The 17,056-nt window shown below is 38.5% G+C and overlaps 1 protein-coding gene and 1 non-coding gene across 4 annotated transcripts; both read right to left on the bottom strand.

Annotated features, from left to right (window-relative positions):
* Nucleotides 1-3,518: 3,518 nt before the first annotated feature.
* Nucleotides 3,519-9,982, bottom strand: LOC131308325 (RNA-binding protein CP33, chloroplastic). Of its 3 annotated transcripts, XM_058335239.1 has the most exons (5): nucleotides 9,493-9,980; nucleotides 9,080-9,178; nucleotides 6,785-7,072; nucleotides 4,631-4,771; nucleotides 3,519-3,642 (listed from the first exon to the last, which is right to left on the bottom strand). In XM_058335239.1, exons 1-4 carry the CDS (start codon nucleotides 9,886-9,888, stop codon nucleotides 4,640-4,642), a joined length of 915 nt encoding a protein of 304 aa, XP_058191222.1. In that variant the 5' UTR covers nucleotides 9,889-9,980; the 3' UTR covers nucleotides 3,519-3,642; nucleotides 4,631-4,639. The 3 variants fall into 3 exon arrangements, with proteins under 3 accessions (XP_058191222.1, XP_058191221.1, XP_058191223.1); XM_058335238.1 differs by lacking the exon at nucleotides 3,519-3,642 and having other exon boundaries at nucleotides 4,447-4,771; XM_058335240.1 differs by lacking the exons at nucleotides 3,519-3,642; nucleotides 9,080-9,178 and having other exon boundaries at nucleotides 4,447-4,771; nucleotides 9,493-9,982.
* LOC131309057 (small nucleolar RNA snoR100) lies at nucleotides 7,909-8,016 on the bottom strand. Its single transcript, XR_009194730.1, has one exon. It is a non-coding gene; the product is annotated as a small nucleolar RNA snoR100 (small nucleolar RNA).
* Nucleotides 9,983-17,056: the final 7,074 nt, after the last annotated feature.

Below are 17,056 nucleotides of genomic sequence, written 5' to 3'. Positions count from 1 at the left end.
AGTGCTATACATTTGACTAAAAATCTGATGTATCATGAGAGGACTAAGCATATCGATGTCAGGTATCACTTCGTTCGGGATATCATCTCACAGAAGCAAGTTGAGGTGAAGAAAGTGGGTACGGCAGATAACCCAGCAGATATGTTGACTAAACCGGTTCCGGTTGCCAAGTTCAAGCATTGCTTGGGCTTGCTTGGTATTTGCAGTTGATCGCCCCTCGGGGGCATTTGGCGAGTGAGAGGTTAGAAGGGGATAGCTATATTTGGTGATTTAGTTCGGTGGAATTCAAGTCAAGGTGGAGAATTGTTGGGAATGCCTTGTATTCTTTAGTCCCACATTGGTTAATTATGTTATTCCCGTTTTTGTAGCCTATTATAAATAAGGCTTTTGGGGTACTTCTAGAAATTATCTTTTGGGCTTTCATATTGTGGCCTTTCTAGAGTTACGGATTATAGCCGGCTCTTTGTATCTCTTTTTCACGTTGGTTAGTGAATCCTCTCTCTCCTCGCCCGTGGACGTACCCATCTTGGGGAACCACGTACATCTTGTGTCTTTGTGATTTCTTGTTTAGTTTTCAATTTCTCGTTCTTAGCTTGCATTCATAGCGTTCGTTACAACACCAAACACCCAACAGTTCCAAAATAAAGGAACAAATGATTAGGCATGTTTACAAGAAACGTAGAATGACTGAAGCAACATATTCCTTTTCAAAGGCATTGAATAAAAGCGAAGAAAGAGACAGTGAAGCTAGAGCGAACAGTAAATTCGAGCTTACAGCTTAATAGACAGCAAACGGAATGACATTGGTTTCACGTAGATAAAAGATAGACACCTAATTCATCGATAAAATATAGGCAACCAATCTAGCGGACATGCAATGGAAAAACTAAATGGAAAGTGATAACCACTACCAAAAGCTGATGTAAACTTGTTTTTATCGCCTCTTTTAGACTTGAAGTTCGAATTCCCGAACCGTGCTCACCAGTCCCACTTCATTTTGTATCTGGGTTAGCCTGAGTAAGAAAGAAAAGGTTGTCCATGCCAATCTTGTAATAAGTATCATTCATCCCTTTCTTCTTTTATAACTGGAAGCCTCGGCTTCAATACTAGATTCTGACTGATTTTCTTATGTATTTCTATACAATTTTTGGTTAAATTAGTATCAAGTTTCTGCAGAGAAACTCTCAAAGCTCTTTATGAAGAGTTCATTGGATATTCGTAGCCATCATTTTGTACAAAGCTCTCCTCAAGTGCTGTAAACAAGAACTACTAAAATATACACTTCTATGAATGTTTACAAGCGAATCATGGAAGATCAATACCATAATTTGGCACGTGGCCCCGACATATCTAAAAGATTGTAATCCATCGATAGGTCCTGTATATAAAAGGCTGTCTAGCAGTAAAATCAACTAATAACTTTTCCATTAGCATATGATAATCATCTTAGGAGTCTCCAACGTTCAAATTTCTAGTCTAGATACACTGGCCTTAGGTTTTGTTTTTCATAATAACACATTCTGATGAGCTTTGCCTCCAGTGGCCTCTCAATATCCTTTAACCAGTAATGCATGCAACTTCTGGAGTTTCTTTCGTGAGAGTCCATGTTCAACTATATCACTGTCTATTCTAAGGTCACATCTGTGGTAGTTCCAAGCAAAGCAATCTATAAATTTATGCTATATGCAGTTGCAATAACTCTACCCCAGAATCTTCTTTTAAAGGCCCATTTAAATGGGGTCAGCATCAGTTCCTAAATTTATTTCTTGCTAAGAATCCTACACACGAGTTTAAGGTAGTTTTGATTTTGCTCATACTCCCTCAGCTTCACGGAGATTTCATATCAAGTTAGTTTTTCCAGCAACAGGCGTAACATCTAACTAATTAGGGTTTGTTATCTCAATAGGATTCCCAGACCCCTTGATAAATATCAGAAAAACTCTACCCTAACTACCAGTTTAACCGTTAGTGGGCAAACCTCAGCATACTATTTCTAGTTACTGGTAAGATTATAGTTTTATGAGATTGCAAGGAATTGCTGAGGGAAACTAAACCTCTTTAATCAAACAACAAATTATAAGGTTCGCGGGGATACGTGTCAAAACAACTATTTTGAGAAATTGTTAACCTCAATAAAATAGGCTCCTTAAGAAATTTACTAGCATTTGCAAGGATGATCACTTGTAAGTTGTAACATCTTTGAGGACTTCTTTACGTAGTCTGTTTTTGATAACTTCGCGTGTCCAGGTCAACTTATTCCCCATGACGAATCCCATCATCCACTACCGGGCAGTGACAACTACAGAAATTTTTTCAGGTTGGTCATTTGTTGACATGTACAGAAGTGGTTTTTCAATAATGTTACACCGATCATAATTAATCATCATATAAATTTTCTTTGAATCATTGACATTATACAACATGTCAGCATCTAAATTTGTAATCAAAATATGGTCAACATGACATTATTTGTACAGGAAAAAGAGTTTCTTTTCAATTATATATATGTTCAAATCCAGTTAAACTGAGAAATTTTGAGTAAGTGAGATGGGAATAGGCATTCAAATATAGTTGTTTACACGGAGGAATGAGCAAAATAATCATAATGATCTATATGCACATCTGTATGTCATATAGAAATCCAAACAAAAGATGATAGCACCTGAGACCATATGAGAGAGCAAACTCCTATGCTAGACTTAGTGCCGCCAGTCCTAACTGCAAACTCCTATGCTAGACTTAGTGCCGCCAGTCCTAACTGGGGACCCATTTGAAGCCCAGGCAAAGCCACGTATGGAGTATGGACTGGCCCACAAAAGATGATAGCACCTGAGATCATATGAGAGAGCAAACTCCCAAGCCAATCCCTTGGGGTTTCTTTACGTAATCCTATGCTTATTGCGAAATTGGTTTTGAACATTTGAAACATGCTAATCCCTACAATTCCAAGTATACAAAGTTTATAAAAATCTTGCTATTATCATCTACTAATTAAAACTTAAAAGGTGTCTATGGTAAGTCAAAACCAAAACATGGCAGTTTACAATTTACCCCTTGATAGCATTTTAGCCGGGTGTAGGTGCTTTCCCGAGATGGAATCTTCTAGTTATCCCTCTGAGACACAAAAATATACAGAAACAAAAAAAAAAGGCATAGCTAATGCATCCACAAGTGTCCATAATCCATGAACCAATTCCTATGTTCATGCCTGTTATATCATTTCCCATGTCCTAATAGGTAGCTGAGTTCCTGCCCAAACCAAAACCAGTGCGATACACAACTGTGTGAAGTGTTAACCATTGGTTAGGGAAGGATGAAGTTCCACATCTCGCTAGTTATTTGTCCTCGCTTACTGCAAAAGCAGTACCAAATTCACAATTTTCCTTAAATAATGGTCCAAAACTACGAATTACCCAAAAGGCAAAAGCAACATTCACTTTTTATGGAAAGGGAAGCAACATTGACCACTTACATACTAACACCCCAAAAGTAATTGTAGTAAGATCCAATAACAGAGTATATTGATTAGACATTGACCGCTTCATATTCTCCTTAATTGTATCCTTTAGCATGAATATTGACTGTTCTCAAGCTCATCAACTGTTATTTCCTTTTCTAGCTTTCGGCTAGATTCATGCCAACCTTCTGAAAGGCATAAACCCATCATTAGGGATGCTCAAGGTTCTAAAAGACGCTAGGCGGTGGTTGGGCGATCGGGCACTGCCTAGCGCTTAGGCCGATTAATCGGCGCCTAGACATTTGCTCGGCGCCTAGACATTTGCTGGATTTTTATTTTATTTTAATATTCTCCTACCCCTCCCCAAGTTTTGAGAGCAAATACAACATAAGTAGAACAAAACATTAAATAACATGAAAACTAAATAATAATGCAAAGTTCAACATTCAAAGTTCAAACAAAATGAAACTAAGTAGTACCAAGTAACTACTACTAGTCCTGGCGATAAGAGACCACAGAGGCAGAGCTAGGGCTTTTTTGTTTTGTTTGATCTGCTTTTTTCTTTTCTTCGTTGACTGAAACAGACGTATATGAAGACGGATAGAAATAGAACGTGTAATATTACTATATTACACCATAGCCCCTTATACTCTATTACGACGACACTAAAGTCCTTAATTTTAAAAAATATCACCGCTTAATCGCCTGCCTAGACCTGCCTAGCCGCCTATATCCGCCTAATCCACCAAGCGCCTAGCAACCGCCTAATCGTCCCAGTGCCTAGACAAGCGCCTAGGACCCTAGGCGCGACGGCAGGGTACCACCTAGCGCCTAGGAGCCGATTAATCGGCCGCCTAGACCCTTTTTTAGAACACTGGGGATGCTGATATCTCAGGCTTGAATATGCATTCGGTAATCATATGTAATTTCTCAAGAAGTTCAGATAAAACAAGCAAGGAAATTCTAGCACTATGAGCCAGAGACACAAATGAAGAATATGTAACTTTAACTTTTAGCTTGCAGTACTCACAAACAAAGGGTATAACAAATCCAAAATGCTGGGACCAGACTGTCTTTCATCTCTTCTGTGTGAAGGAGATGCGAAAAATCCAGCTACAGCATTTTGCCTTCTTAACCTGAAATAACTGATGTATAGAACCAAAGAATGCATACCAAAAATCATTACTCTTGAGGTTCCTCAGAAGTGGCTTCTTCTTGAGGTTCCTCGGAAGTGGCTTCCTCTTCCTTTCCATCTTTAGAATCCTCAATTGTCTTCGTACTGAATCGTAAACGAAGTGGCCGGTCCATTAACTCCTGCATTAGGAACGTTTAAAGAATCAAAGACCTTATAGCTAACCTAACTAACATAACAAAACAACAATTGAATGGATACAGACAGGGGTAGTGATATACGGTGATTATAAAGATAACCAGATACTATCCTGATCCTTTCTTCCGTAGTTACATAATCACTCCCCCTACTTTTATCCCATTAGATGGTGAATATTTCTTCTTTCAGTCTCGGCTGGTCTTATATTAACATGTGTGTGTTATATAAATTAAGTACCAGTCAAAAACCAAATTTGCAGTCCATTTTTATGCAAGAAAGAATATTTCTGTTCACAAAACAATTCTTATAAGATTGGTTCAGTAATAGCAACTATATGCGGGTTTTTTTTTACCAGGTAATCCAATTCATTATCTCTGAAACTCCTCCTTCTCTCTTACCTAGGCCTGAACGTGAAGATTCTGTGGTTGCCTCATCCTGGTGGGGAATTTACAGCCCAGTCAGCTTGGCATGCTATTCGAACCAGCTTCCCTCATCAGTCTTGGCAATCAGTGGTTTGAGGGGGGAGCTTGGTGCCCAGGTAGTCTTTCATCCTATAGCTAGCTGTTTTGTAGAGATTGAAAACTAAAGATAGATTGAGGAAATGGGGTGTGCTAGTTGATGATTGTTGTTCCTTGTGTAGCTTTAGTGTGGAGTCCCACTCCCATCTTTTCTTTAAATGTCCTTATGCTTTCGGTTTGGCAACAATTGATGAGTAAGAATTTGGCTCAAGGGGTGCCGTGGAAACTGGATGATGATGCTCTGCAATGGTTCTGTGTTAATGCCGAAGGGAGCCTTCGTAGCATTGGCCTTAAAGCCTCTTTAGCAGCAGCTGTGTATGGTATTTGGAAGGAGCGAAACACTCGTATTTTTCAGGGCAAAGCCATGGATGCAGCCCAGTTGTCTCTCAAAATTGCAAATGATATTTGGGGATTTTTGAGCACCAAGGGAATGCTGCAACCATCCCAGAGCAATAATGCCTTCTGCTCAAATTGGGGGTTATCTACAAGGCTCTTGAGGCATCTATGATTGTTTCTGTAATTAGGACTCTTGATGTATAGTGTTGCTTAGGCAGTTTTGTTTTGTTGTTTTGGGATTGTTTTATCCCCTTACTGTGTATTCGTTTGTTTCAGCTTAATAAAAGTTCTGCACTTTATTAAAAAAAAAACTATATGCGTGTTCTCTCAACCAAATTGACTCCTGTGAAATCAAATACTACCACTTATCAAGTAGAATGGAAAATATGGTAATTCGGCTGTGTCCTCGGTTATCAAAATCAAACCTTAGTTGCAGTAACCACCTCCTATGTGGGTGGCGAATCCACCTCAGAACCTCGCTCCCGCACTCCTAAGTCAGACTTTCCAAGGAATCTTGCTCCTAATGAGAAAGGGACCCTCTCCCAACTAGGATAGAACTTCTTAGGCATGTAAATCCCAAAAGAAACAAAAATAAAAGATACCAAGCAAGAGAAAAATAATGCTAAGATATTAGAAAAATATTAACCTAAATTTGCTCAATTACTTAATATAACCATAATATTATTACTTAGTTACTAAGACAATCTTTGCAATTGACATGAATGACGCATAATAATATTTACTTGCATTACATATTTTCATGTATTATTCTTAAATGCTTCCCGTCCTGAAAGAGGAGCTCCTATAATCCTCTGCCACCAATCCCGATCTCGCCCCCGCTTCGTGCAACTAAGATATGGAGAACATCTGGAATCACATATTAAAATTACAAATATTTTCATGTTTTGCAATTTAAGTGTTAGAATAATATTTTCGTTTTGACATTTAACTATATTAAAAAACATAAAAATATTTATAATTTTAACAATTTTTCCTACATGCTCCCAACGGTGCTCCCACACTTCTATGATCATCCACTCCCTCATCCCCGCTCCCGTTCCCGCTTCGTGCAACCAAGAATCAAACAGAATGGAAAGAACAGACAAAAAGTGAGATGCCACAAAATTTAAATTAAGTTAATACCTTCCCATCCAAAGCAGCAATTGCAGAGTCTGCTTCCTCCTTTGTGGTAAATGAGGCAAAACCATAGCCAGCAGACCTTTTTCCCTCAAAGACAACTCTAGGAGCAACCTGATTGAAACCGGCAGCAACAAAAAATTCTCTGAGATGACTGGACCTCACTTTCCATGCAAGATTGGACACATAAAGGTCATAGCGTGTCTCTCCAACAAGGTGACTTGCGGGTGGAGGTGGTGCTGGTCTCCTCAATTTCTTCGCAAATTCAACCTTAATAATCCTACCTAACAATTCCTGCACCACAAAAGCTTTAGGTTAATAGATATTCCAAACTACTCAAGAGATGGGATAATGACCGCTGAAAAACTTCGGTCTCATCCCCGACTTCTATACCAACGCACCATTGTAAAGAAGATTTGGTTGGGCAGTGATGAAAAAAGGGAAGGAAAAAAAAAGGACTCAAATCTATCATGTAACAAATTTGAAACTTCAATTAAACAAGGGAAGTAAATTAAAATGGAGGAATTAAGATTGATAAGAAAAAGAAAATAGTGCAACAAATGTGGCCCAAAATCCTTTGTTACAAGGACAAGAATGTAAATCATGTCATATTCTGTTGCATACATTACGTTCGTAGACAAGCCTGGGGAAGAGCCAACTAAGATACATAGAAAACTTAAGAGAGCTGCCAAAGCAAAGAAAGGGATTCCCATACTTGTGTGTAGCCCCCTTTGCGCCCCCTTCCACATAGAAGCAGCTGTGTGACCCCAAAGGCCTAATTCTATGGTAAAGAATGCATTGATCAAAACTGGGCCATGAGAGATCATAAAATCAAGTTTTTTTTCTTCTTTCATCTAATTTTCACCTTATGTGGGTAAATATAGCAATATCCAGTACCAACAATGTTTACTTGTACATTTCTCAAAAAGTCCAGCAACACTTGTGACATACTTCAAATTTTCAACAACAACATAACATAACCCATCTAGTCCCCAATCATTGGGGGTATGGGCAGGGGATGATTGGAGACAAACCTAACCTTTGACAATATATGCACAAAGTGGCTGCTCTTAGAATACCACTAAAACAGTGGTCCCCCTAAACCTCCAAGAACCGAGGAGCTACAAGGACGTTTTGTTGTAAAACCATGCCCCCAAATAAAAGCCAAATGGCATCAAAGAGGGTAGGCCTAGAGACCCAAATCAATTTATGTGCACATTACCATGCTTCCTTCATTGATAGTCCAAAGCATCGGTATACTTCAAATTTTCAAAAAAGGGAAAATTGCATTGTGGCTAGATTTGAACTCGCAGAGAACTTTTAGCTTCTTTTTTAAACCAATAAGTATATCTCGAAAGTCCAAATCCACTTACAAAATATGATGTTCCAGAAAACCTTCACAACATTGTACAGTTCTGATTCTGAGAAAGCTGGAGTAGAGGCAGACCACAAAACATAATGTTCTAACATTTGTATATTAGCATAAGCTAAATAGATTAACAAAAGTTAAGCGAATGTATTAATGTACTTTAAGTTCTTAATATGGAGAGCTTTTGTTTAGTAAAGGCCTCCTACAAAGCAAGTGAAGAAGAGAAACAAATACCCTTTCACTTCATTTTTTGATACATTACCAGCAAATAATATCAAGTGGCATCCCAATATAAAATTTTTCAATACGCATTTCTGCAACCCATGCCCAAAAAATCAGCACACCCACATAAACAAACCCAAATGTAACGGACATCAGCAGAATGGTGGTGGTTGTTATGTCTCTTCGATTTCCAGTCATAGCGTCTAAACCCAGACTGAGCATGTCCATGAAAGACAGAAAGCAACCATCTATTGAGCGGGAAGTACAGGAAAGACCCTTCAGCTGAAATATCGTCTTGATTTAAGGTATTGAAGGGGCACCGTAAAGGGCACGGGTTAGCACAGCCTCCTTTGGTCCACCCTCGGCTTGAGTATAATAAAGACAGACAATTTGCGGTCACTTTAACAGAGCAACTCGTTGGCACTAGAGCAGATCGTGACCAAGGGATCTCTAAACAAGGGTGCATCCCTATGTTCATACGAACGGTATAAAGGTTGTATCCCTATTTCAGCAACTACCATCAGGCAGGAGAAATTCAGAATAAACCAAACCAAATTCTGGTTCAATTAACAAATCTTATTAAGATGTTTGCGCAAGAGGAAATCTTTGTCTTTGCAACTTTAAATTATTTCACAAACCCATTTGAACAAAACGAATCCAAGAAAGAACCCAGAAGCCAAAAAGATAAATTCTAAAACAAATTAACTTACATGAGAGTCAAACTTATCAACGACAGCCTGTGCTTCTTCCCCGGAAGCCATTGTGACGAATGCATACCCTCTGCTCTTCCCATTCTTATGCTTTATAATCTAGCATTTCCAGTTCCAACGAAAAACTCAACATTAAAAATCAGCATACAAAAACAACACTACAGTTTACAAACATAAACCAAACTAAGCATTACGTCCCAATTAATTAGGTTCCGCTACACAAATGCCATTTCTCATTCTACTCAATCATGGTTACACAATCAATTAAGTTAAACCATAATATATCTTTTCCTTATCCCATGACGACTTAGGACTTTCCAAATCACCCACAACATTACATTCAAAAACTATACACATGCATAGAATGGAGAGAGAGAGAGAGAGAGAGAGAGAGAGAGAGAGAGAGAGAGAACCTCTACACTTGAAACGGTTCCACATTCACCAAATAGGTTCTTGATATCCAGAACCTTAAAAGTCCATGGCAAATTGAGCACAAACAGCTTTTTCCTCAATCTCGGTTGTTGGGTTTCTTCTTCTTCTTGCTCTGATTGTTGTTGGGTTTCTTCTTCTTGCTCTGGTTTCACTTCCACTGCTATCTCCTCCACTGCTGACCATACTTCAAAGCTTGAAGATTTTCTTGTTTGGTTGATAGGGAGAAGAGGAAGGGGACAGGGAGGGGCTCTGAGGAAAAGAGTAGGGCTAGAAATGGAAAGGTGGAGAATTGTGCAGGGAGAAGATTTTGGGGGTTTTGGAAAAGCGGAAAGATAAGAAGGAGAGAAGATAGAGTGTGCTGCTTCCAGTGCGGCCATAGCTGTTGACACCCAAAAACAAAAGCGGTCGAGATGATGAAGTTGAACCGATATTTCATGGTCATTATCGTAATCTCAGGTCGTTGCTCCGTGGATACGGAAGGGGAAATTATAATTCAGTGGGGGAAAAGGAAGAATATTACACATAAATGGTATTATAGTGTTCTGGAATTACAGCTGAGATGTAAAGGAGGAAAATTTACTCTTATTTATTTATTTATTTTGGTAATGAACGATGCAATTAAGATTACGAATGAAAAATAAGTAAGGGGTATTTCACCCTTACAAAGTCTTGATGTAATTAAAATACTAAAAAAAACGGTACAACATTAAAAGAATTAAAGCCCAATTCATGAAATAACGCATTCTTTACTAGCAAATCAACACATCGGTTAGCCTCCCGATAATCGTGTTTGAGGTTCACCCTGCAAATGCCTCCAATAGAAACCTGCAATCAGTAATCAGATTACTCAAATGATGAATAGCTTGAGTCTGGTCTTGAAGCACATTGATCACTGCAATAGCATCAGTACACACAATAATATTGAAAAAATTGCAATCTTTGGCTAACTTAAGACCATCCCTTAAGCCCCAAAGCTCAGCCGCCAAAACTGAACAAGTTCCGATCTTCCTTTGGAAATCCAGAATAAATGCACCATTGTGATCTCGTATAAGACCCCCGCAAGCCACATTACCATGTGCATCCATTGAGCCATCCATGTTAATCATCAATGTACCATGTAAAGAGGGGCCCAACCGACCAAAATAGTGGTAGCTCGGGTATTTCGCTTCACAGCGTGCACTGTAATAAATCATTCTGAAGACCGGGCTAAAACATCAATGTGGGTATAAAACTTTTTGTCCCGTGGATCGTTAGGCGTTAAAGACCGAAAGAAAAACCTATTCCGGTTGTTCCAAATGCACCAACAAGCCAAAGGAAAAATGATTGCCCAAGGAATGCCCGAAGAATGGACACAACGAGAACGGCAGTTGGATTGGAGCCACAACGAAAGTGGCTGAGAAAAAAAGAGGGAGCTGAAAGGAGGAAGGATACAAGTCCAAACAGAACGAGCAAAAAGACAGTCACGAATGACATGAAGATTGATCTCAACAATATTGGGACAACGCATGCAAAAGGGGTTAGAAACAATAGTTCTAGAAAATAGATTATCCTTAGTGGTGAGACGCCCGTTCGCAACTAACCAAATAAAACGGACAATACGCAAATTAGCAAAAAATTTCCACACCCAACTCCAATTTTCAAAAGGGGGACAATTGTTCCCATTTGAACAAATAGAGTACGCATCCTTGCTAGAAAAACAACCCAAGCTAGAATTCCAACACACACTATCCTGATCACTATTAAACCATTGGACCGTTTGACTCTCAATTAATTGTGGAAACTTTATATCCAACTCAAAACCAATTGGCAATAAGTGGAGAGGTCCCAGATGTTATTAAGTGATTACCCATTTCACTCCCATGCTATGTGGGATTCATTTCCTTAACATTAATCTCTTAATCGAAGGGGGAAAAATCACATAAGTTCTATCAAGAACCCAACCCTGACTATCACGCAAATCTCTAACTTTAAGGGTAAAATCAGAGATAAACAGCCTTCAATAACTTCCCGGAGAGGACCCGTACCTAGAGGTGGCAAACGGGCGGGTTTGGGCAGGTTCAAACGGGTCATGGGTTGAATATGGGTTGAAAGGTAAGCGGGTTGAAACGGGTTGGGTCGAATATGGGTCAAGCGACCCGTTTCTTTCTTCTTCTTCTTTTTTTAAAAACTAATTCCTCTATATCGAAACTCAAACTTGCTAAACAAAAATACAACATCTACGAACCTTTCAGAATCAATAAGAAAAAAAAACCCAAGTCATGCCTAAAAAAAAACACGAAATCGTCTCTGGTTTTTTTTTTTTTTTTTTTGTCTCTATTCAATTTTATTTTGTATTTTCTTGTTTTGCAACAAACTTTTTACCCCTATTAGTTCGTCTCGACGAGAGAATCGAAAAAGTAAATTTTTTTTATACTTTTACCCTAATTTTTTTTGTAATATTCAAGATAAATCCAAAAAAATGATTTTAAACGGGTTAGGTCGAATGTGGGTTAGGACAAACCCGACCCGACCCATTTTCTGTTCTAGCAAAAAATTCACAATTCTGTACCAAGAAAATTGTTTGGAAATATTCCATTTCACAAACTGGGAAAAACTTACAAAAAAACTTTAACGAATAGGTATCGAATTAAATTAACCAGCTTTAATTAGAACAAAAACTCATTTAAAAGGTGACGTAACTTGCTGAAAGATTAAATGTGCCTTAGGGTGGATTTGGATTAAAAAGTTAGGAGTGACTTTTTTTTGTCTTTATTAAAAAAAAATCGCATTTATCAGTTTTGTGTCAAACTTTGTGATTTATTGATTTGACGAGATGAATCGAAAAAGTACAAAAAAAATTGATTGGAACTCATATTTTTTTTAAAAGACAGTTTTTGACTTATTTTTTTTCTTTTTTAAAAACATTATGATTTTTGAAAACAAAATTACTTTTTCAATTTCTCTTACCGAGACGAATCAATAAGTGACAAAAGTTTGACACAAAACCAACAAATGCAAAAAAAATTTGAGTAAAGACAAATAAAAAGTTTGTAACGACCCTGATTTTTGGTAAATAAAAATTTCGTTAAATATTTAAATTTTATTTTTAATTACTTGGATTTCCTTTAAAATTCCTTTTTAACTTTAATAATCCGTGATAACTAGATTTGAGACTTATAAAATTATATTTCTTTGCACCGGATAGGGATGGCATTCGGGGCGTTCGGGGCGGATATGGGGATTTCCGTCCCCGATCCCCGAAACCGATATACCACCTGTAGACACCCCAATTTGGACTTGTCAAATTTTGCTTAATTTGTGGCCCTGGGGCTCCCCGATGATGAATATGGATCAGAACAAGCCATGTACCAATTGAGACGTTGCTCCTTGGAGGAAATGACCAAAATCATTCCCAAGCACTTTGAAGCAGTCCCAAGCGCTCCAAACTGTTTTCCAGAAACCACTGGCCTGACTCACTCTCAAGCGCTCGAGAGTGAAGTCCCAAGCGCTCGAGACCACTCCAAAGCGCTCGAGACCTCTCCCAGTGCCCAATGGGTGAAGAAGATTCCCACTATCCATGCAAGCCATCATTGCACCGGCTGAGGTGAGTCAACACTCAACCTTAGTCAGAGAAGAGATCAGCTGAAGATTTCTTTCTTTAAAAATGGATTTATTTCAAAATCACTTGATTATCAAAACCATGGGTTATATCCTCTATATATATACACCTTGTCTTTCAGCAAGAAAAAAAACGGGGGGGGGGGGGGCAAAATCTTCTCTCTCTAAACTCCTCTTCTTCCCTCTTTCTTGTTCAAAGGAAAATGTCTCAAAAACAAAAAACTTCTTGCCCAACTTCAAAGGTCTCTCTCAAAATCATCAAAGAAAAAGGCAAGAAATCCAGAGCACTCTCAATTTCTGATCTCCACATTCACCTTTCACAACCATCCAAGGAGCAAAGTGTCAAATAAAGGTAGAAACATTTCTATCCTTGGTTCAAATCAAGAGGTTGTTCTCCCTTCTGAGGGGGGTCTCTCAGCCTGTCTCAGTCCTTAATACTGGTGCATGGTTGGGAGACCTTAGTGAAAAGGCAAGAGCAAAGAGTCCATGAATAATGTTTTCCTAAAACCCCTACTGGAAACACTCTAGAGCGCTCCAGAGTGCTCCAGAGCGCTCGGGACAGTTTTCAGTCCCATGCATGGCATTTTGGTAAGCAGTAGGCTGGGGTGAGATGCACTTTTAAATGAAATGGTTTTATTCTGGCATGTAGACACAGAAGATCATTTTTCCTAAAACAGAAATGTTTCTTACAAATTTCAAGTAAGAATAAAGTTTTCCTAAGTTAAAAATAAGATCTTCTCTTGTTAAAAACTCAGATAAGGATGTTTTCATGGTGAAGCAGTACCATTTTTTTCGTTTGAGAGTAAGCTGGCATGCAGCTCACTCCTAAGCGCTCGGATCCATTCCCAAGCGCTCAGGAGTGCATGCATGCCATTGCATTTCACTTTCCCAGTTTTTTGTGTTTTCTGAGTTTCTGCATGTATAGATGTGTACATTTGCTCTTTTAGAACTGTAGATCCGTTTGTGTAATGGCAAGGATACATGACTTGAAAAACTTCAGGTCCCATCTCAGTTTTTCAAGTCCTCTGCTGAGCCAGTGGTCTGTGTAACAGTATTTCATTTTGCAGTCTTTACATTGTGTTGTGTCAGTGCTAACAGAAAGCGCAGGTGGGGGTTCAGACACTCCCAAGCGCTCGAGAATGCTCTTAAGCGCTCGAAAGTGAAGCCAGTGAGGAGTGTTTCATTCCCTGTTATCTTGCTGTCTTTCATCACATAATTACCCTCCTATACACATGCACCAGTGTACACCGTTATTTGGCATCTTATTCGAGACTAACAAACTCTGCAGGATTTGGTCAGTAGCACTCCCAAGCGCTTGAGAGTACTCTCAAGCGCTCGAGAGTTGATCCAGTAGCAGTTTATACTGCTTTGCCGTCATGCATGTGCCCATCATCATTTCATCACTCCTTGTACACAAGCACCAGCATACACCTTCTATTTGCTACACTTGTGGATACCTGCTACATGTTTAACGAAACAAAATCCATTTGAAAAATCCCACAAACGTTTAGTAGAGACCGACATCGCGTCGGGCGAGGTGGGGTGCCGTAAAACCCTTCCCCCCTCGTAACATGGCTTCCGAATCCTCGAATGATCTCTGGTTTTCAATTCAAGTCAATCAATTTTCAAATCAAAAACGGTTTCTCGGGTGGCGAACCATAAATCCGGGTGGCGACTCTTCAAATTTTTCAAATCGATTAGCCGGAGCAGTATGTGTTTTTTTTTTTTTGGGGCCGCCCCGATCTCACCCGGGGCTGTGGTAGCCCACACCACCCATATCCGCCCCGATAACCGAACGGGGAGGAAAGTGGGTAAGCATATCTGAACCGAACGGATATCGGGTATTTGTCGAACCGAACGGAAAACCGAATCTGGCAGAATTAATTAAAACAGCAAAACAAGGGCAGATTAACCATTCCATTTTTATAAATCCTCGATTCACAATTGCTACCAACATTCACAACAAACAAAACAGGTGAAAAGCAAGCTCAAGATAAAACGTGAATCGATTGCGGAGTGCTTGAATCAATTGGCTGCAAAAACTGAGAGATGACTAGATGAGAGACGAGATCGAGAGAGAGAGAAATCTCACGACCTCTCGATGCCTCAATCGATAGTCACCTGCAAAAACAGATTTATAGAGATATGGATGAGAGTGTGCAACAGTCACAGAGAGTCTAGAGAGAGAGAGAGAGAGAGAGATCGCCTACTTGATGTGTCTGGAGAGCCGAGAGTAGGAGAGGAGTTGGCTGCGGGGAAAATGAAATGAAATTGAAAACCCTAACTCATACAAACCTATATATATATATATACGGGGGTATTTTTGTAAATAACCTGTTTCGGTTCGGTTCGGGGAACGGTTCGGTTATCAGCTGAACTGTAACCGAACCGAACCCGTTCGGTTATCTCCCACCCTCTACCATATCAGCACCAACGGGGAATTTTTCGGTTATGGTTCGGGGAAAAAAAACGGTTACGGTTCGGGTACCCATTCAGTTCGGTCGAGATTGTCATCCCTAGCACCGGACAATCTAGTCATTTTCAAAAGACAAGTGTACTTGTAGAAACACTTGTATATTTTCCTAGTGTATAAAATAAAATCTTAAATTATATTTCTTGACTAGAAATCCTACTTGACAAATAGAATTAGTTTTCAACCGATTAGTTGGAAGAACCGAACTACCAATTCATTTAGTTACAATCTCCTAACCATAGATGAACCTTTACCCAATGGACAATAAAAGTTATGGAAACTTTTATCCATTGGACAATAGAAAACCTAGATTTTCTATCAAAGATATTTTGTGCTAGATTTGATAAAGTACTCATATATAGATGTATATAGATTTATATACACATGCCTAAAGGACATTTGGTTATTTCAAATATTTTTCAAATATATATTACCTTATTCCTTTTAACCATTGGTCAAAAAATGCAAGAGAAAATATTATTCATTAGACAATAAGTTAGTCTTACTAACTAGTACTAGGATTTATTAAATAAATCACATCCTAGATTTTCCATGTGATTATATATTTAAAGATATGTATATATGTACCTTATAATATATTACCATAAGATACTCTATGTAAATAATCTTGTAACAACCTCGATTTTTACCCTATTTTTTTCCGAATAAAGAAGTTATTTTTTTATTTTTTTATTTTTTTATTTTTTTCAAATAGTCTATAGGAATCGATTAATTATTTAAAAGTGTAATTAGATTAAACTAGAACCTAGATTAATTTTTAGTGATTAAAATTAGTTTAGCTTATACATTATTAATTAGCTTGTAACTATGTATAAGTGTGTCTTTATATCTATAAAATAGATATTTGTAACCATCCCACAATTTATGAGATTTAGATACCCATCCCTCATCTAACTCTCCATCTATCTCTATCTTTTCACTTATCCACTCACCTTTAAACTCTCCCTAAACTATATCTCTCTCTCCTCCCGCATTCCACCACCTCCATACTTATCCTCAAAACCCCACTCCTCTCTCACAATACAACACTCCTATTCCACTGCAAAAACAGAAACAAGAAAAGAGGGATCACACAATTTCGTTTTTCGTCCATATCGCGTACCTTTTGTTCATGGCCTTTTTCTTCATTGTTGATGTCGTTTTTAGGCTTGAGTTTCTTCATGAATGTTGTAGAGGGGGTCGAGAGCTTCAATTTCAACCTAAGAATCACCCAAAACGGTCAAAAATTGATAGAGTTATTGTCATTCAAAGTTTGGTAAAATTCTCGGATTCTGTTTTCCAGGCAGATTCGGCAAATCTTCTAAACGTTCATTTTGCTCCTTTTTAGAGTGGTTTTCGGGTTTAGACTTCTTTATGAAAGTTGTAGAGCGTTTCAAGATCTTCGCGTTAGACACAAGAATCATCCAAAACGGCATATGTTTGGTCAAGTTATTCCAGCCCTAAATTGCTGCTAG

This window comes from Rhododendron vialii, chromosome 11a (genome assembly GCF_030253575.1).
Source record: "Rhododendron vialii isolate Sample 1 chromosome 11a, ASM3025357v1".
In the NCBI taxonomy this organism is placed as follows: domain Eukaryota; kingdom Viridiplantae; phylum Streptophyta; class Magnoliopsida; order Ericales; family Ericaceae; genus Rhododendron; species Rhododendron vialii.
This window is presented reverse-complemented; position numbering and strand designations above follow the sequence as displayed.